This window comes from Aricia agestis, chromosome 4 (assembly GCF_905147365.1).
Source record: "Aricia agestis chromosome 4, ilAriAges1.1, whole genome shotgun sequence".
NCBI lineage: Eukaryota > Metazoa > Arthropoda > Insecta > Lepidoptera > Lycaenidae > Aricia > Aricia agestis.
The window spans coordinates 10,825,917-10,843,341 of record NC_056409.1 but is presented as its reverse complement, the minus strand read 5'-3'; the positions used below and the strand labels follow the sequence as shown (position 1 = coordinate 10,843,341).

At 35.5% G+C, this 17,425-nt stretch overlaps 1 protein-coding gene across 1 annotated transcript in view; it reads right to left on the bottom strand.

Moving 5' to 3' along the window:
* Positions 1-479: 479 nt before the first annotated feature.
* Positions 480-17,425, bottom strand: part of LOC121726460 (hemicentin-1-like) — a 115,227-nt gene continuing 98,281 nt past the window's right edge. Inside the window, exons 15-17 of the mRNA XM_042113845.1 lie at positions 12,691-12,845; positions 3,636-3,727; positions 480-633 (exon numbers count right to left, since the gene is read on the bottom strand). Coding sequence (XP_041969779.1) covers positions 523-633; positions 3,636-3,727; positions 12,691-12,845 — 358 coding nt within the window. The 3' untranslated portion in view covers positions 480-522. The remainder of the gene's footprint in view (positions 634-3,635; positions 3,728-12,690; positions 12,846-17,425) is intronic.

The following is a 17,425-nucleotide window of genomic DNA, read 5'->3' as shown; positions in this document are numbered from 1 at the left end:
CAACAAGGATCTTTAATTATTATGCTAAAAAAGGAGAGGAAGGAAAAGTAACTCCGTCAAAAAACATGCTCCACAATACTTTTCCAAAAAGTGTACCTTAGGTACACATTTCAATACATTTGGTGACCTTGAGCGGTACTAGGCTGACGTTACATGACAGATCAAAAGGTACCAAATTTAAAACGGTAATAGTATGGGAGTTACGATTCCTTAGTTTTTATTATTCGCAGTTATTATGTTACTATTTTAATGAATTAAAATAGAAGAGATTTAAGTCTTAAGCCCGATTGAAAGAAAACAAGACAGTTTCTATCCTTTTCACCTCTCACATGCATTGTACTAAACAAAATCAATTTCCCTTAAAGTAACTGAAAGAATATTACACAATACTATACCCACCTAACATTTTATCGTATCGATCTGAATCCGATCAATCAAAGACGAGTTCAAGGTCGCTAAGATATATTGCGACGACCAAAAAATCGTTAGGTGTGTTGCAGGTTTTAACACTTGACATACCATCTATATACAACTCTCGCGCACCTGTCTCGCAGCGGTGACGACCTCGAGCGGGCGCGCGGCCGCGATGTCGGCACTCCGCGCTGTCACGCCGCGGTTCACGAACGGCGTGCTCTACGTGACAGAACGTTGATGTACCATTAGGGTCAATTCAGATCGAAACGCGACCCGTAGATGCATTTCTGTGTTGAATTGACAGATTTAAATTGCGTGAGACGTCTTCCGAATCTGTCACATCCATAAAAATTTAGAAATACATCTACGCGTCGCGTTGCGGTCTGAATTAACACTTAAACTATTTTCAATTATACCTTTTTTAAGGCAAAAAAAAAAAGTAGAGCGGGATGAGACTAAAAGCATTGTCTACTAGACGTATGAGATAGTAGATGTTTGCAAGCAGTTTAATGCGGCAGTCCCAGGTCGAACAATCGACCGAAAAACATCGAAACTGCTAGTTTCAATGTTTTTTTTAGCTTACAATAAAATCTACATCCATTTTCATTGGTACCAATAAAAATATTCAGCTGGAAAATTCAGTCAATCAGTAATGCTCTTCGATATAAAAATTTAACCAAAATATACGAAGTCTATTGTTTTGGTATGTCTATGGTTACCAACGTCAACGTGTTAGCCCTAACCTATTTATGTACGTTAACAAGCGTCTAGAGAAATATTTATGAATAAAAGATATTACACAAGGTGTAACAAAACTAAGTGATAATACTTTAGGGTGTGTACGTGTTCTTTGTTGAGAGTTTACTGTGAAAGTAGCAGCTCTGAAAGACCAAAAAATATTTTCACTTTTGTATGGGAAAACTCGTGACTCTGGGGCGCTTGCCCATACAAAAGTGAAAAAAAATTTGGTCTTTCAGCGCTGCTACTTTCACAATGAACTCTTTACAAGGAACACGTACACACCCTAAAGTATTATCACTTAGTTTTGTTACATCCTGTATAAAACGCTACCACACAAAAAATATAATTAAAGTATTATTATAACGATATTAAGCGATAAAAAGATGCACATTAAGCACGATGATAAAATGTTTTCAATATTGTTATAAATATATTTTTAGGGGCTCCGTACCCAAAGGGTAAAAACGGGACACTATTACTGAGACTTCGATGTCTGTCCGTCTGTCCGTCTGTCTCCAGGCTGTAACTCAAGAACCGCTAAAGGTATACTTCTGATATTTTCATAGATTGTGTATTTCTGTTGCCCCTATAACAACAAATACTAAAAACAAAATAAAATAAATACTTAACACGTTGATCGCCAAGCTCAAAGACAGTGTTTTTCATTTCTTTGGACATATATATTTTTTTGTTAAATCATTTTATAATGTGCTCTGGTACTATATTACGGTAAAATATAACAGTATTTTACTTGATTTTCCCCCATTTTCCTTGTGTGCCAAAAACATACACAAGGCCTCTGAAAAAGTTTTGTGTAGAAATTGTGTAGAAATTTTCATCAGATGCCGTGTGTATACTTTCGGAAACACATTTTCCTTTTAAGTTTTTTTTTGCCTTTTTCTTCGTTATTAATTTTTTGTATACATATATTATACAAGAAAAAAAAGAATTTCTATTGATTTAGCATGCTAAAAAACGATTATAATTAAAAAGAATTAAAGTATTTTTTCTGTTAAAATTTATGTTTTTAATTTTTACCATAATTTTCGACCTGTAAGTCGGACAGAGAACCCACTCAGACTGAAACAATGGTGGAGGCCAGACAAATCAGTTTCCATTATAAAATGTACTAAAATGTGTATCCTGTTGGAAACACTGGCCCCGCAATGAAGCGCTGCATGTATTTCCAAAAAAATAAACGTGGCCCCAAGAGATGGCACTTTGTGTTTCCAAATGGCGCTCAACGTGTTAAATCCCATACAAAAAACGTGATTTTTTTGGCCATTTTTGCTCGTAATTAATAATGGTAGCAGGCACTTGAAATACTCAAAATATTCTTTATTATATTTGTACTTTAATGATTAATAATAAAATTAAAATAAAATAATAATTTAAGGGGGCTCCCATACAAAAAACACAATTTTTGGCCTATTTTTCTTCTATAACGGCACGGAACCCTTCATGCGCGAGTCCGACTTGCACTTGGCCGATTGTTTAGATGTTGCCCGCAACTCCGTTGCGATGAAATTCGCGAGAGGACCAGCTGCTCTTTACAGCAGTTCACACGTAAAAGACACAAACAGACACACTTTCACATAATGATTATCGTATATAAAGTGAGTACCTAATAAATATTAACGTACCAACGAAGAATTTGATTCATTGGCAGTTGGTCAAATAATATCAATTCAATATCTTATCTTATATCTAGCAATTCTTGTATATTTATGGAATCTCGGAATCGACTCCAACGATTTTCATGAGTATATAGGGGGTTTCGGGGGCGATAAATCGATCTAGCTAGGAATCATTTTTAGAAAATGTAATTTAATTCGTATTTTATCGAATACCGAGCAAAGCTCGGTCAAATAGCTAGTTATAATTTATAATAACTAGCTATTTGACCAAGCTTTGCTATATATTATATACAAGAATTGCTCGTTTAAAGATATAATATACTCCTACACCGGTTTCGGTGACGGTGGCTAGTTTCATTGAAACCAGGCCTGTCACGCAGGAGTATAGTTTTATTGTGCCCAAGTATGTGCGCAGTACTTACACAAGAGCACTCTCTATTCCTTTCACTCTCATAACCTATTGGGACGGAACCGGAGACCGACACGACTGGCGAGAGGTCAGACGCAGGACCGACTTTTTACATGCCCATCCGACGCATGGATCATCTTACTTGTCAGACAATCAAGTGACCAGCCTGCATTGTCCTAACCAAACATGGAAATAACATGTTTCCAACGCGGGATTCGAACCCACGATCTCCGGAGAGAGCCACGCTCTAACCACTAGACTATGGAGGCGTTCAATATATTATAATTTTATAATTATACAATTTATAATAGTAATCCGTCGGCTTGGTTTGACATAACGCGACCAAGTTACGTATCCGTAACTTGATCCGCCATCCGCCATATTAATCCCGCCATAATTTTCATCCCGAGTAAGCTTTTCTGATAAATACTTACTTCTCTATTAGGTGTTGTTGTCATCTCGTTGTACATTCTTATTGTATCACCCTCTGCCCTCGTGTGTGAATACACCTCATCGACTTTTTTGTCTGTAACAAAATAATTGTATTTAATATTTAATATAATATAAGGGTCAATTCAAACCCCAACGCGACGCGTAAATGCATTTCTAAAATAAGTTTGTGTACATTGAATTGACAGACTTCAATTGCGTGACACGTCAATCGTCATGCATCATGTCAATTCAATTGCGTGAGACGTAGCTAATCGTCATGAATCACGTCAATTCAATAAAAAATAAAATGCATCTACGCATCGCTTGTTGAGCTTAACGCATAATGCTGGATTTACACGGGTGACTATAGCCGCACGATTTACGCCGTACGGCGAAAATCGACTGTCTATTGTCTAATAATAAATATAATAAAGCGAAACGTTTACAAGTGATTATATTGGTACGGGTAAAATTAGGTTTCAAAATCACGTGACCCTGGCGACGACGTGGGAATACCAAGTACACTCACTCTGGGAAAAAAACACTGTAGAACTAATTCACTTAAAATTGGCACATAAAGTTGACTTATACACCACTATAAGGTCAAGTAACAAGGTCAAATGGTACTAAGTGCATTTCGTTCTATACTTGCGTATGGTGTATTACTGGCGTATGACCTTTTAGCGGATTTATAATTATATTTTCTTGTAGTCAATTACAAGTATAATTTACTGGAGCAAGTTTTCTCAAGTATATTTACACCTTTGAAATATATAGGCCATCTTAGCCTATACTGCGCCTATAATCTCGTTCTATACACGACTATAATATAAGTCAACTTATAAGAACGTCTACTACAAACCCAAACGAACTCGGTGTTATAAACTTGGTAGTAAAACCTGGAACCACTAAGAGATAGTTACTAGTGCTGCAAGCCTATAAACTGTGCACTATAGGAGAACTTTGTTACTTGGGTGATACAGTAATCAATGTCTGAAGTCCATTTATAAAGTCTTGAATTTAACATTATTTTCGCTATTGGCACACAGAAACAAAAAAAATACAGGTAAAAATGATTAAAACGCAGCATTTTTCTCTTATCAGTAGACACTTTTGACTTAACAATAACTTTATTGAAATAACCAGAGGACCTTTTCGCTTAACCGCCATAGCTTAACTTTTGAGAGAAAGCAAAAATTGCTGATGCGCCATAGTAAACAATACCAGCTAGTGGAATAATCACTTAAGTGTTATTCATGCTCCAAATAAGTAATGGAAAAATAACTTAAGCGACATAGGTGTAAAAAAGACCGTTTTGAGCGTCGTTCAGTGAAAAGATTTATAAAATAATGCCAATTTTCATTTTGCTAACTGGCCACAATATATATATATATATATATATATATATATATATATATATATATATATATATATATATATATATATATATATATATATATATATATATATATAGTTCATAACTCTATATGAACAAAATGGCGTTTCAGCGACTTTTCCTTTCCAGTGTCGATATATACATATATACAAGAATAACTCGTTTAAAGATATAAGATATGACGTCCGCAAGTCGTAACCAGAGTAGACAGAATGATAGAGTATGCCGTCTTAGAACTGATGTTGAAATTTTTAAATTTGACCTATTATGACGAAAATCGTCGCTAGGGTTGTTAACTTGTCACCTACGAATTTAAAACTATGACATATTCGCTGGACGTGTTCCTCTTTGGTCGTATTGTTGTTTATGTTTTGGCACATGCGATTAAAATTGACAGAATCTAATTTTGAAATCTTTATTTTAAATATTTAAAAATAAATTATATCAGCCAGCGCGAGGCACATTCCGTTCATAATCCTAGTGAAACCCGACGAATTTGACAGATATTGAAACCTGTCCGTCTCTTTGCAGTCGAACTACTGGTCGTTATGTCTATTGTGTCGTAACTACGTTCCGCCAAAATCCGTTGATCGCGATTCGCGCAGGAACTATCGAATAAATATAATCGAATAAATATAGTATCGAATCAATCAAATCAAGGTACTTCATATAATTTTATTACTTTAATATTAATTTACTTAAACTGTCATTGATCGATACAAAATTATTATACTTACAAACGTTGTTATTTTAATAACTAACAAAATCATAATATATTATTTCGTGTTCAATTATATTTTATTAAGTGCCAATAATAATAATGTCTGAATAATAAGATATTATTATTATTGGCATTCATATTTGGAATAGATCTTGGATTGTTAGAAACTGAGGTTAGAAATGTTATTGTAATAATCCAGCTTGACCTTTTAAAATGTGTCAAATGTGTTTATATATAAATTATAACATTTATTTATTGTTGTACTAAAAAAATATAACAGGACTACCTGAATTGGCTATTATAAATGCTGTGTCACCTTTTGTTGTCCTTACAACAAAAAGTAAATAAGGCTTTCCCCAGGGTTTCTTATTTATAATGAATGTATGGAATGTACAACTTGTATTTCAAAGTACAACTTTGAAATACAAGTTGTACTTTGACTTTGTTTTTCAAAGAAAGTAGGTCAAATCTGTAAACATAATTAAAAGAATTCAATAACCTCTTGTTATTTCACGGCCCAGTTATACTTGTACAATTAATTGAAGTGTCGTCTCGGGTAAGGGTAACACAGATATTCGATTCGCACTAATAATTACACCGTATTTTGTAATATTTCTCCATTTAGAAAACATCAGTACTATTCATTTTTAATACAGTAAGAAATAAGTAAACACTTTTAATTGATTTATAAATACATTTTCAAAATAAAGTGTATTTATGAATACATACGCTGTAGGGTCCTTCCCGTTTCATACCACTTATTTTTCATACCGCGGTATGAAACAGCGAAGTACTGTTTTTGAATTGCCTGTTTCGTACCGCGATGCTTGGAGTGGTATGAAACGACGAATTCTTTTTTGGTATGGGTGGATTCGTACAATTTATTAAATATTTTTAGTCTAATCACTTATTTATACTTTCGTATAGAAAAGTGGTAACAAGAAGAAATAAAAAAATATTTTGTATAAAGAAATGTCATTTCTTTCAAAATCAAAAAATATAATATATACTATCAGACTTCTAACAATAGAATCACAGCTTGATTACACGTAGAACTTTAAAATTAACCTAACACTATATTATAATTAATTTTAAATTATCAAAAAGAATATAAATGTACTTATGGTCCGGGAGCTGTCAATCTCAAAAGTATATATCATAGTATGCATTGATTTTTTTGATGAAAATAGATAGTTTAGAAAATACAAATAAAAAAAACGGCCAAGTGCGTGTCGGGCCACGCGCAATATATGTAGGGTTCCGTAGTACCGCTAGTTTTTTTAATTTTTGTATGGTTGTGATGTGGGAGAGCCATGCTTCGGCACGAATGGGCGGGCTCGATTGGAGAAATACCACGGGCTCACAGAAAACCGGCGTGAAACAGCGCTTGCGCTGTGTTTCGCCGCGTTAGTGAGTTTACCGGAGGCCCACCGCCCAATCCCCTACCCTATTCTCTTCCCTACTCTCCCCTGCCATATTACCCTATTCCCCCTTAAAATGATGGCAATGCAACTGCAGCTCTTCTGACGTTGCGAGTGTCCATGGGTGACGGAAGCTGCTTTCCATCTGGTGACCCGTTTGCTCGTTTCATATTCTTTGATTTATTTCAATTGAATGTGTTGATCTTTTTGAATTTTTTACATCATCTGGTTTTTTTAATAAAGCACAATAATACTTGGAGTCTTTTCGTATACCATCAATAAATTGCCCAATATGTATTAGGTTTCTCTGAGATAAATTTATTTAATTTAAATAATCAAATAAAATAATAATATGTAATAAATAATAATAATACTAAATAATAAAATTAAATTAAATAATTTATTATTTTATAATTTATATAATATGTATAGATATTTTGAGCTTGACTGTACTAAATCGACTAATTCAAAAAAGGTCTTCGCTGTTTCGGACGCAGGAATGAAACAGGCAATTCAAAAACAGTACTTCGCTGTTTCATACCGCGGTATGAAAAATTTGTGGTATGAAACGGGAAGGACCCACGCTGTATTTTAAGAATTGTAAGAAACGTATTCCTTAACACTCCTAAAATTTTCTTTCTTTCTTTCTTCTTTCTTTCTTTCTAAAAGGGAAGATGCGATATTTTTATTTTTGTGTTTATTTTAAAGAACGTCATGTAGAATAGACCACAAGTATATTAAAAAAATTAAAACACTAGAATTTACTGCAAAAAATGCCGCTTAGAATCGTCAATTTAAATTTTGGCGCCAAAACGGATCCATAGTCTGTATGACGTCACTACTGTTTGACAGTTATTGACAACCCACCTGATCGTACCTCTCAAAAAGTTGTCTTGCTCCGCGTTCCATTTAGCGTTAAAAACGATCAAAACGATCAAAACGCTCAAAATGGAGGCATTTTATGTGATAGCATGTGTGACGTCACTGAACGCTGATTGGTGTTTCGAAATTCGTTCCGTTTCAAGTTACTTTTAATTCGTAATTTTTGTAAAAAAAAGCAATATTTTATAAAATATTAACCTTTTAAATATAAAAGAAATAATTAATATAAAAAAATCTTCTTATCTTCTTTATATATATTAAACGAGCTTTTGCCCGCGGCTTCGCTCGCGTTATATATACAAACTTTCATCCCCTATTTGAACCCCCTGGGGTTGGAATTTATCAAAATCCTTTCTTAGCGGATGCCTACGTTATAACATCTACCTGCATGCTAAATTTCAGCCCGATCCGTCCATTGGTTTGGGCTGTGCGTTGATAGATCACTATGTCAATCAGTCAGTCACCTTTGAGTTTTACATATATATATATATATATATATATATATATATATATATATATATATATATATATATATATATATATATATATATATATATATATATATATATATATATATATATATATATATATATATATTCTCGTGTCACAGTGTTTGTGCGCGAACTTTTCCAAAACGGCTCAACCTATAAATATATTAATAAAATTTTGTATGCACATTCGTTAGGCTTGAGAATAGTAATTTATCTACGTTTTATATTGATACTAGAGATAATTTATATGGCAAAACAGCGTTTGGCGGATCAGCTAGTTTAATATAAACAGAACTTAATATTTTTCGTCTATATTCTAATTATATAATAAATTTTTATTCGGTTATAACCTACGAATAATGAAACTATATAAATAAATTTATTCGTAGGTTATAAGTTATAACATATCTTATATAAACTGAAAAATATGACTCTTCCTGACATCTATTGGCGAATAATAATACTATTTTGTGAGTAACTAATTGCTTTAACGACACAACAACAGCTAAAGCTATTCCAGCAGATGGCGTTGTTATGTAACACGAAGTCAATGAGTATTTGGCACTATACCGAGCTCGGTCATCCAGGTACTTTGTTATAACATAAAATTCGCTACATCGATTCGTAGCTAGTGCTACAACTAGCTACGAATCGATGTAGCGGTCTACGTCGTAGCGCACCTACGAGCGTAGCACGTGACCTACGAGCTTCATACGTCTTGTTAGCAAGTATTTCATTGTTTGCTGTTATTATTGCTTGATTGTTATCCAGTACTATTGTTATTGTATTGTTATTTTATAGCAAAAAATCGTGAGTTCCTTTGCTGGACTTCATAAACGTAATGAAGCGTTAAGTCTTAAAATTCCTATCTATATTCTACTAAATAGTATGTATATAATATGTTTTGTATTCAATACCGTTCACAATAGTCTGAACGTTCACGTGACCTCCATAGTCTTAAATAATATAAATATTAGCCTTCAAGGTCCAGTGGTTCAGAGTATGCAGGCTCTCGGAAGTCGTGAGTTCGATTCCCGCGTTGGAAACATGTTATTTCCAAGTTTAGTTAGGACGATGTAGGATGATCACCTGACTGTTAGACAAGTAAAATGATTGATGTGTCGAAGGGACATGTGAAAAAGTCGGTTTTGCGCCTGATCTCACCAGTCGTGTCGGTCTTCCACTGGGTTATGAGAGTATAGGAAAAGAGAGTGCTCTTGTGTACTGCGCACACGCTTGGGTACTATAAAATTACCTGGCATGGTAATAAGTCACTGGCATAACCGGTGTGGGAGCTATAATCTTATTATCTTATATCTTTAAACAAGCAATTCTTGTATATATCTATATATATAATTGGAATCTCGGAATCGGCTCAAACGATTTTCATGAAATATAGCATAGGGGGGTTTCGGGGGCGATAAATCGATCTAGCTAGGAATCATTTTTAGAAAATGTCTTTTTATACGTGTTTTATCGAATATCGAGCAAAGCTCGGTCAAATAGCTAGTTATTATAAATATTAGCAATTGTTTCACAATAATAAAATTCTTCGTACAAAACACACAACTACAATCGTGGTAGTTAATTGGAGTGCGAATTTCCTCAGCTTTGAGATGCACTCGTTAAGCTCTCGTAAGTGCAAAAAAATAAGCAATAAGAAAATATACGAGGGCGAGCTTCTAGCATTACGATAGTACATTACGACCAATGATGATATATTATATGAAAAACTCAAAGCAGATATGTTACTACCGCGCGCGTTGTGAAGCTTCAAATACGACCCAATTGGGTCGTCTTTTATTTAGTCTGTCTCTTTTATGTAAATGGCATTTCGTCTCTTTTGTTTCACTTATCTGTCAAATTTGTCAATGTGGTTCGGAAGAGATTTAAACCGGAAAATAGTATGCACGTAACAGATCTGTATAAGTAGAATATCATTGATTACGACGAATTTCTCATAGGTTTTTTTTTTAATTATTTAATACACGTTTTAAATAAATAAGGGACACATACATATCCTTAATTATTATCATTTTGTTCTGTTACACCATACATAGCGAAGAACTAAGTTAAGATTTTAGCTTGTCATTACACTGGTACATCATTTGGCTAACAAAGACAGCAAACTTTAAGTGGTTATATGGAGTATAAATATATTTACTAGTTAAACAGTGATGGAATTAACTATAGTATTACTAGATGACGCCCGCAACTCCGTTGCGCCAAAAGTCGCTTATCGCGTGGGAACCGTAATTGTTTTCCGGGATGAAAATTATCCTATATCTTTCTCCGGGACTCAAAGTATCTCCATACCCAATTTCAGCAAAATCGGTTCAGCGTTATGGGCGTGAAGAGGTAACAGGAAGACAGAAACATTTTTTTTTATGAAATAAGGGGGCAAACGAGCAAACGGGTCACCTGATGGAAAGCAACTTCCGTCGCCCATGGACACTCGCAGCATCAGAAGAGCTGCAAGTGCATTGCCGGCCTTTTAAGAGGGAATAGGGTAATAGGAGAGGGTAGAGAAGGGAAGGGAATAGGGGAGGGTAGAGGATTGGACCTCCGATAAACTCACTCACTCGGCGAAGCACAGCGCAAGTGCTGTTTCACGCCGGTTTTCTGTGAGAACGTGGTATTTCTCCGGTCGAGCCAGCCCATTTGTGCCGAAGCATGGCTCTCCCACGTTTAAAACGTTTTTATTATTAGTATAGATTCTAATTGAAGGTAGAGAGACACGATCGATAGACTGTGTTCAATATCTGTGAACTATTCATACCCAGTATTTATCATTTGCTTGAAATTCAGCTCATAATTATTGCATCCAGCTATTTTGTGAAGTCACAAAGGCGACGTTCAGATTACCAGTTGCTTAATTAGACGCCCATACTGATTGCGTTAGGTTCGTCAAAAGCAACGCCAAAAGAGGCTGACTTAACGCGCAGTGAAGTTTTTAATTTAGGAATATTTTCTCGAATAAATCACTGTTTCAGCCCGAAAATGGGGAGGGAAATTAATTAAACGTAGCATTAGAATTTTAGATTTCGGTTTTGTTGAGTTTTGCATGATAATTGTTAGGTCTCGTAGGATAGAATCTGTTTATTCTATCCTACGAGACCGAGATAAAAAATTTTGATTTTTGATAGTATATAAATAATATACTATCAAAAATCAAAATTTTTTATGAAATAACGTGATCAGACTCGATCAGACTAGAATTTTTTGCTTGAAAACTGACATGATCGAGAGTGTTCTAAGCATAAAGTCAGTATACCTAGGAATAGAGAAGCAAAGGCCTGAGCAGTCGAGATGTGACTAACAGTAACACTGCGTGGTAAAAAGAGACGTGTGATACATGACAGCAGAACTCTTTTTTGGCGTCCAGTCAGCAATTATCGGCACGTTGACAATTTAATCTCATAGAATTCATGTTCAATCAAGCTTGTGTAAGTATATACATACATGTATTTTTTTAGTAATCCAATTTCGGTTTCGTTTGACAGCTCGAGATTGTTGCTCTATTCCGCTAGGTATATTAACTTTATGTATCTAAGTTATTACAATTCATCATCGTATTTAATTGTCTATAATAATAATAGCTCCCACACCGGTTTTGGTGACCAGTGACAGGCCAGCTACGCACGAGTAATTTTATAGTGCCCAAGTGTGTGCGCAGTACACAAGAGCACTCTCTATTCCTTTACTCTCACAACCCAGTGGGACGGAAGACCGACACGACCGGCGAGAGATCAGGCGCAGGACCGACTTTTTACATTCCCATCCGACGCATGGATCATTTTACTTGTCAGACAATCAGGTGATCAGCCTGCATCGTCCTAACCAAACTTGGAAATAACATGTTTCCAACACGGGAATCGAACCCACGACCTCCGAGTCAAGAGCCGCGCTCTATACCACTAGACCAAGGAGGCGTTAGAATTGTCTTTATCATCAAAGGTTGTAAGCATTTTCAAGTAATTTGATCGGTTCAATATTTTTTATTATGATTCCTGATGTTTTTAAGTACTTAAAACGGAGGTTGTTTTTTACTTTCTTAACTTAAAATTATTGTTTAAAGCAAAACAATCTAGATTCTAGATGGTAAATAGTAAATTAGGGTTCTAGAAAATATAGCAAATATCTTACCGTATCGCACAGGTATAATGTCCGGATCTTCCTCCATTTCGGCGTCCATTTTCAGCTCAAATTGTCCACTATAGTCGACTTTCGGCGAAGCGGTATAAGTGTTCATGTCCCTTTTCGTAAATGACTCCATACTGTCTTCCAGATACAGAACGTTACTGAAAAGATACACACTCATTTAACCATGAATAGATAGGGGAAAAAGGGATTTGGTATAGATAGATAAGGAAATACACAAATAATACGCCAAGAAATTATGAGAGTAAAATATGATAGTAAATTTTATTTGTGTAATAAAATAAACCAAAGTTTCATAATAATATAATAGTGTACACAATTTTTTGCTCTTCTTTAGTCATCCGATCCTTGTATTATACGGGTCTTCTGAAAGATACACAGAGTAATACCGAAAATAATTTTGTAAGCCATTTAAGGTCGATACATTGATAAATTGTTAAATATAACTTTTTTTTATCGTTGGGCCTGGGGAGGACCACCGAGGTATGTGGGACTCCCCGGGGCGGACGTAATATCCGCACCCGGGACTACCCACTAGAACCCCAACGGTGTTCCTGCTCCTGAAGGTGGGACTACGGGAAACGCGTGATACACGACCGCAGCCCCACCACCTCTACCTCTTTGGGCTCCACTGTGGAAACATCACATTCCACACTCCGCGACGATGCGCTGGTACACCTATATCAAGTATAACTTAACAATGTATTTAATTTAAGTTTACACTTCTATATTACAATCTAATGATAAGTAAATCTTTTGGTTTATTACTAGATTACGCCCGCAACTTCGTTGCGCCAAAATTCCTTTGTCGCCTGGGACCTGTAATTTTTCCGGGATAAAAAGTATCCTATGTCCCTTCTCGGGACTCAAAGTATCGCCAAACCAAATTTTACGCCGCCGTGGTCTAGTGGTATAGAGCGCGGCTCTTCCCTCGGAGGTCGTGGGTTCGATCCCGCGTTGGAAACATGTTATTTCTAAGTTTGGTTAGGACAATGCAGGATGATCACCTGATTGTCTGACAAGTAAGATGATCTATGCGTCGGATGGGCATGTAAAAAGTCGGTCCTGCGCCTGATCTCTCGCCGGTCGTGTTGGTCTTCCGTCCCACTGGGTTATGAGAGTAAAGGAATAGAGAGTGCTCTTGTGTACTGCGCACACACTTGAGCACTATAAAATTACTCCTGCGAAGCTGGCCTGGTCTCAATGAAACCGGCCACCGTCACCGAAACCGTTGTGGGAGCTATTGCACCAAATTTCAGCAAAATTGTTTCAGCGATTTCGGCGTGAAGGGGTAACATATAGACTCACTTTCGCATGTTTTATAATGTTAGGTATAAATTTATGATATCGTAATTTTATATGAATGTTGTTCTTAAATAACTATAATGAAAGAATGTAACAACGGCCGTAAGATTTTTTCAAGAATCTCATCAGAATTACCCCGGAGTCGCCGGAAGCTTTTTCGTCGGAATGTTGCTAATTAAGAATGCTAAAAAGTGCCCCGAATTTTCTCAGAACGTCCCTTTTTATATCTTATTATATCATTCGACAATAGCTGGGATTACTTTAAGTGGAGTACGGTATTTCAGAGGATTTAAGACTATAATAGCATTTAATGAAAGTAATATTTAAATAGCAAAAACAAGTTAGTAGTTTAAAAAGCTTTATCCCGACTACTACTACATAATATTTGAAATGTGCTAACAAAACTCTTTCATTTGATACCCCACATGCGCCGTCATTTTTTAGGGTTCCGAAGCCAAAGGGTGAAAACGGGACCCTATTACTAAGACTTCGATATCTGTCCGTCTGTGTGTCTGTGTATCTCCAGGCTGTAACTCAAGTACCGCTATAGCTAGAGTTCCCAAATTTTCACAGATTGTGTATAATATTTGCTGCCGCTATAATGGCTCGTTAACTCGTTCGTTATACAGCATGCGGGCAGTCCCCGCGGCCGAGATAACGACCAATGAAAGTTACAAGTCGATACGTGTTCGTTACACCGCCTGCGGGGATTGCCCGCATCCTTCATACCGACCGTGATATCGAGCAATGAAACTCATCGGTCGATATACAGCTTGCGGGACGCGAGTTGCCACGTTTCCGACAGTTCCCAATGGCCGCCATACTACTGCAAAGGAGATTTTTTTTTTATTTCTACCACCCTGAAACTTTTTTAACAATGTTTCTGACGCGCCATGCCTGTTTCTATTTTTCAGTAAAGTTCGCACCCAAAATCTTTTTCTCTTCTCCTTCAGTGACGCCAATAGTTTCTTCTTCAATAAATCACAGACAGTCAAAATAAACGATCAGACATGCCTCTCAAATTTGGTATTATTACAGGACATTTAAAATTTATTTTAGGACATTATTTTACATTTGACATTAATTATTTTGTAATTAGAGATTTTATAAACTGACATTGGCATTACTTTGACATGTTTTTATCAATTTATTATGTTGTGACATTATTGACTTATTTAAAGATTGACGCATTTTATGAATTGTTATTATTATTATATTATTAATTATGGTTATAGGACATTTAATTGATTTACTGATATATTTAATGTAATTATTGTTTTTAGTTTATCAATTTTATAGATTCCAATACATTTAAAAAATAATTTGTAATTTTTGGTAGAAAATATTGTTTATGGTATAAAATGGTACTGAATGGTAGAAAAATTTCGTGATGCTGACAACCCATTATTTGTTTACAATTTTTTTTTAAATTTAAAATTACCTGCAGTACACCTGATGATGATTTTTTCGAAACCGGTCGTGTATTTTAATATATTTACTACAATTTTGTAATAAATATATTAAAATAAAGTGGAATAAGTGCAAGGAAAGTGTATAATTATTTAATTGCAGTCAAAATTGCTCCGCGTAACATCAACAATTTGTTCCATGGCAAGAACGACTGTAACTGGCGACGAACACAGAGGTTCTCCCCAGCCCTGCGGGCCCTATCGACTAATGAAAACGGTTCCCCGAATGCGGGCCCTGTGGCACGTGTTCCAGAAATCTCCCGCACCCCGCATGCGGGCCCTGTGGCATGCGTTTCAGAAATCTCCCGCACCCCACATGAAAATGAGCCATAACAACAAATACTAAAAACAAAATAAATTAAATATTTAAGCTGGGCTCCCATACAACAAACGTCCAAAAACAACATTTTTTTGCTATTTTTTGCTCGATATCAATAACGAAAACACATAGGCACTTGAAATATTCACGAAATACTTAGTTGTTTATTGTACTTTAAATAATAAATAATAAAATTTAAATAAATTAAATAATTAAGGGGGCCTATTTTTGCTCTATTGTGGTACGGACCTTTCGTGCGCGAGCCTTACTCGCACTTGGCAAATTTTTTATGTCTTTACTTTATGTTTCCTTGTGGGAGCCATTATAGTCAATTTAACACGACGTCATAATTTAGCCTAGCTATAATTACTATCGGACAAACATATTGTTTGTTTATAGCTTCCAACGACGCCTCATCTGCCAAAAGATGTTATGAGGTAACAGATAAATAATATCTATTAGTTTAGATGTTATGAGGGAACAGATAAATAATATTATCCATTCAACGAACATACGTGGTAGAGCCATGCTTCGGCACGACTGGGCCGGCTCGACCGGAGAAATACCACGTTCTCACAGAAAACCGGCGTGAAACAGCGCTTGCGCTGTGTTTCGCCGAGTGAGTGAGTTTACCGGAGGCCCAATCCCCTACCCTATTCCCTTTCCTACCCTCCCCTATTCCCTTCCCTTCCCATCCCTACCCTCCCCTATTACCCTATTCCCTCTTCAAAGGCCGGCAACGCACCTGCAGCTCTTCTGATTCTGGCGACGGAAGTTGCTTTCCATCAGGTGACCCGTTTGCTTGTTTGCCCCCTTATTTCATAAAAAAAAAAAAACTGTATGGACCTGTATCCATACAGGTTAAAATCATACCCTCCTTTTGTTTTAGTAGGAGTCGAATAATAATGTACATATCACATTAATGTATCACAATATTAAATTGAAATGCATAATCAATTATGATGTTAATATTATGCTGAATCAATTTCTTTTTGTTTTTGCTAAACAAATTAGAACGAAATTATTAATTATGTAGATGATAAAACTACACACAAAACAAACGATATTTTAATCCAATTAAAATGTTTGTGTTGAATGCTACTAGATGAATATCATACGTAAAATATGAGGAAACTTGATCTTTATAACTGGTAAAGCGCAAAAGTGATAAATGACGCTTTCTAAAGAGGAGTTAGACCGTGCACTACCCAATTTATATTTAGATTGCAAACACTATTTTAAAACAAGATGAGGTTAGAAGAAGTTGGTTTTGCTTTTAAATAATATTTTAGTTAATAGTTAAAACCCCTTACCCTAAATATTTTTTAGGGTCTTCGCGGATAGTAATCTTAATTTTCTATACCTATACTGTATACAATACCAATATTACTATACAATATGTGTATGCATAATACCTAGTATTTCACTAGTTTAATAAGGTTTTGCCCTTATTTTTTTTTACAAAATACGAGAAGCAATTGGGAGTTCCGAATAACTTTTAATCATTGCATACTGAAATCCTTACAAACGGACATCAGCTTCGGTAACAAATACCTGCTCTTTTTAACGTTTTTCATCGTGCGCTTTTCAGCAAAGTGATAGAAATTTTATTTAAAAGTAAGCAACA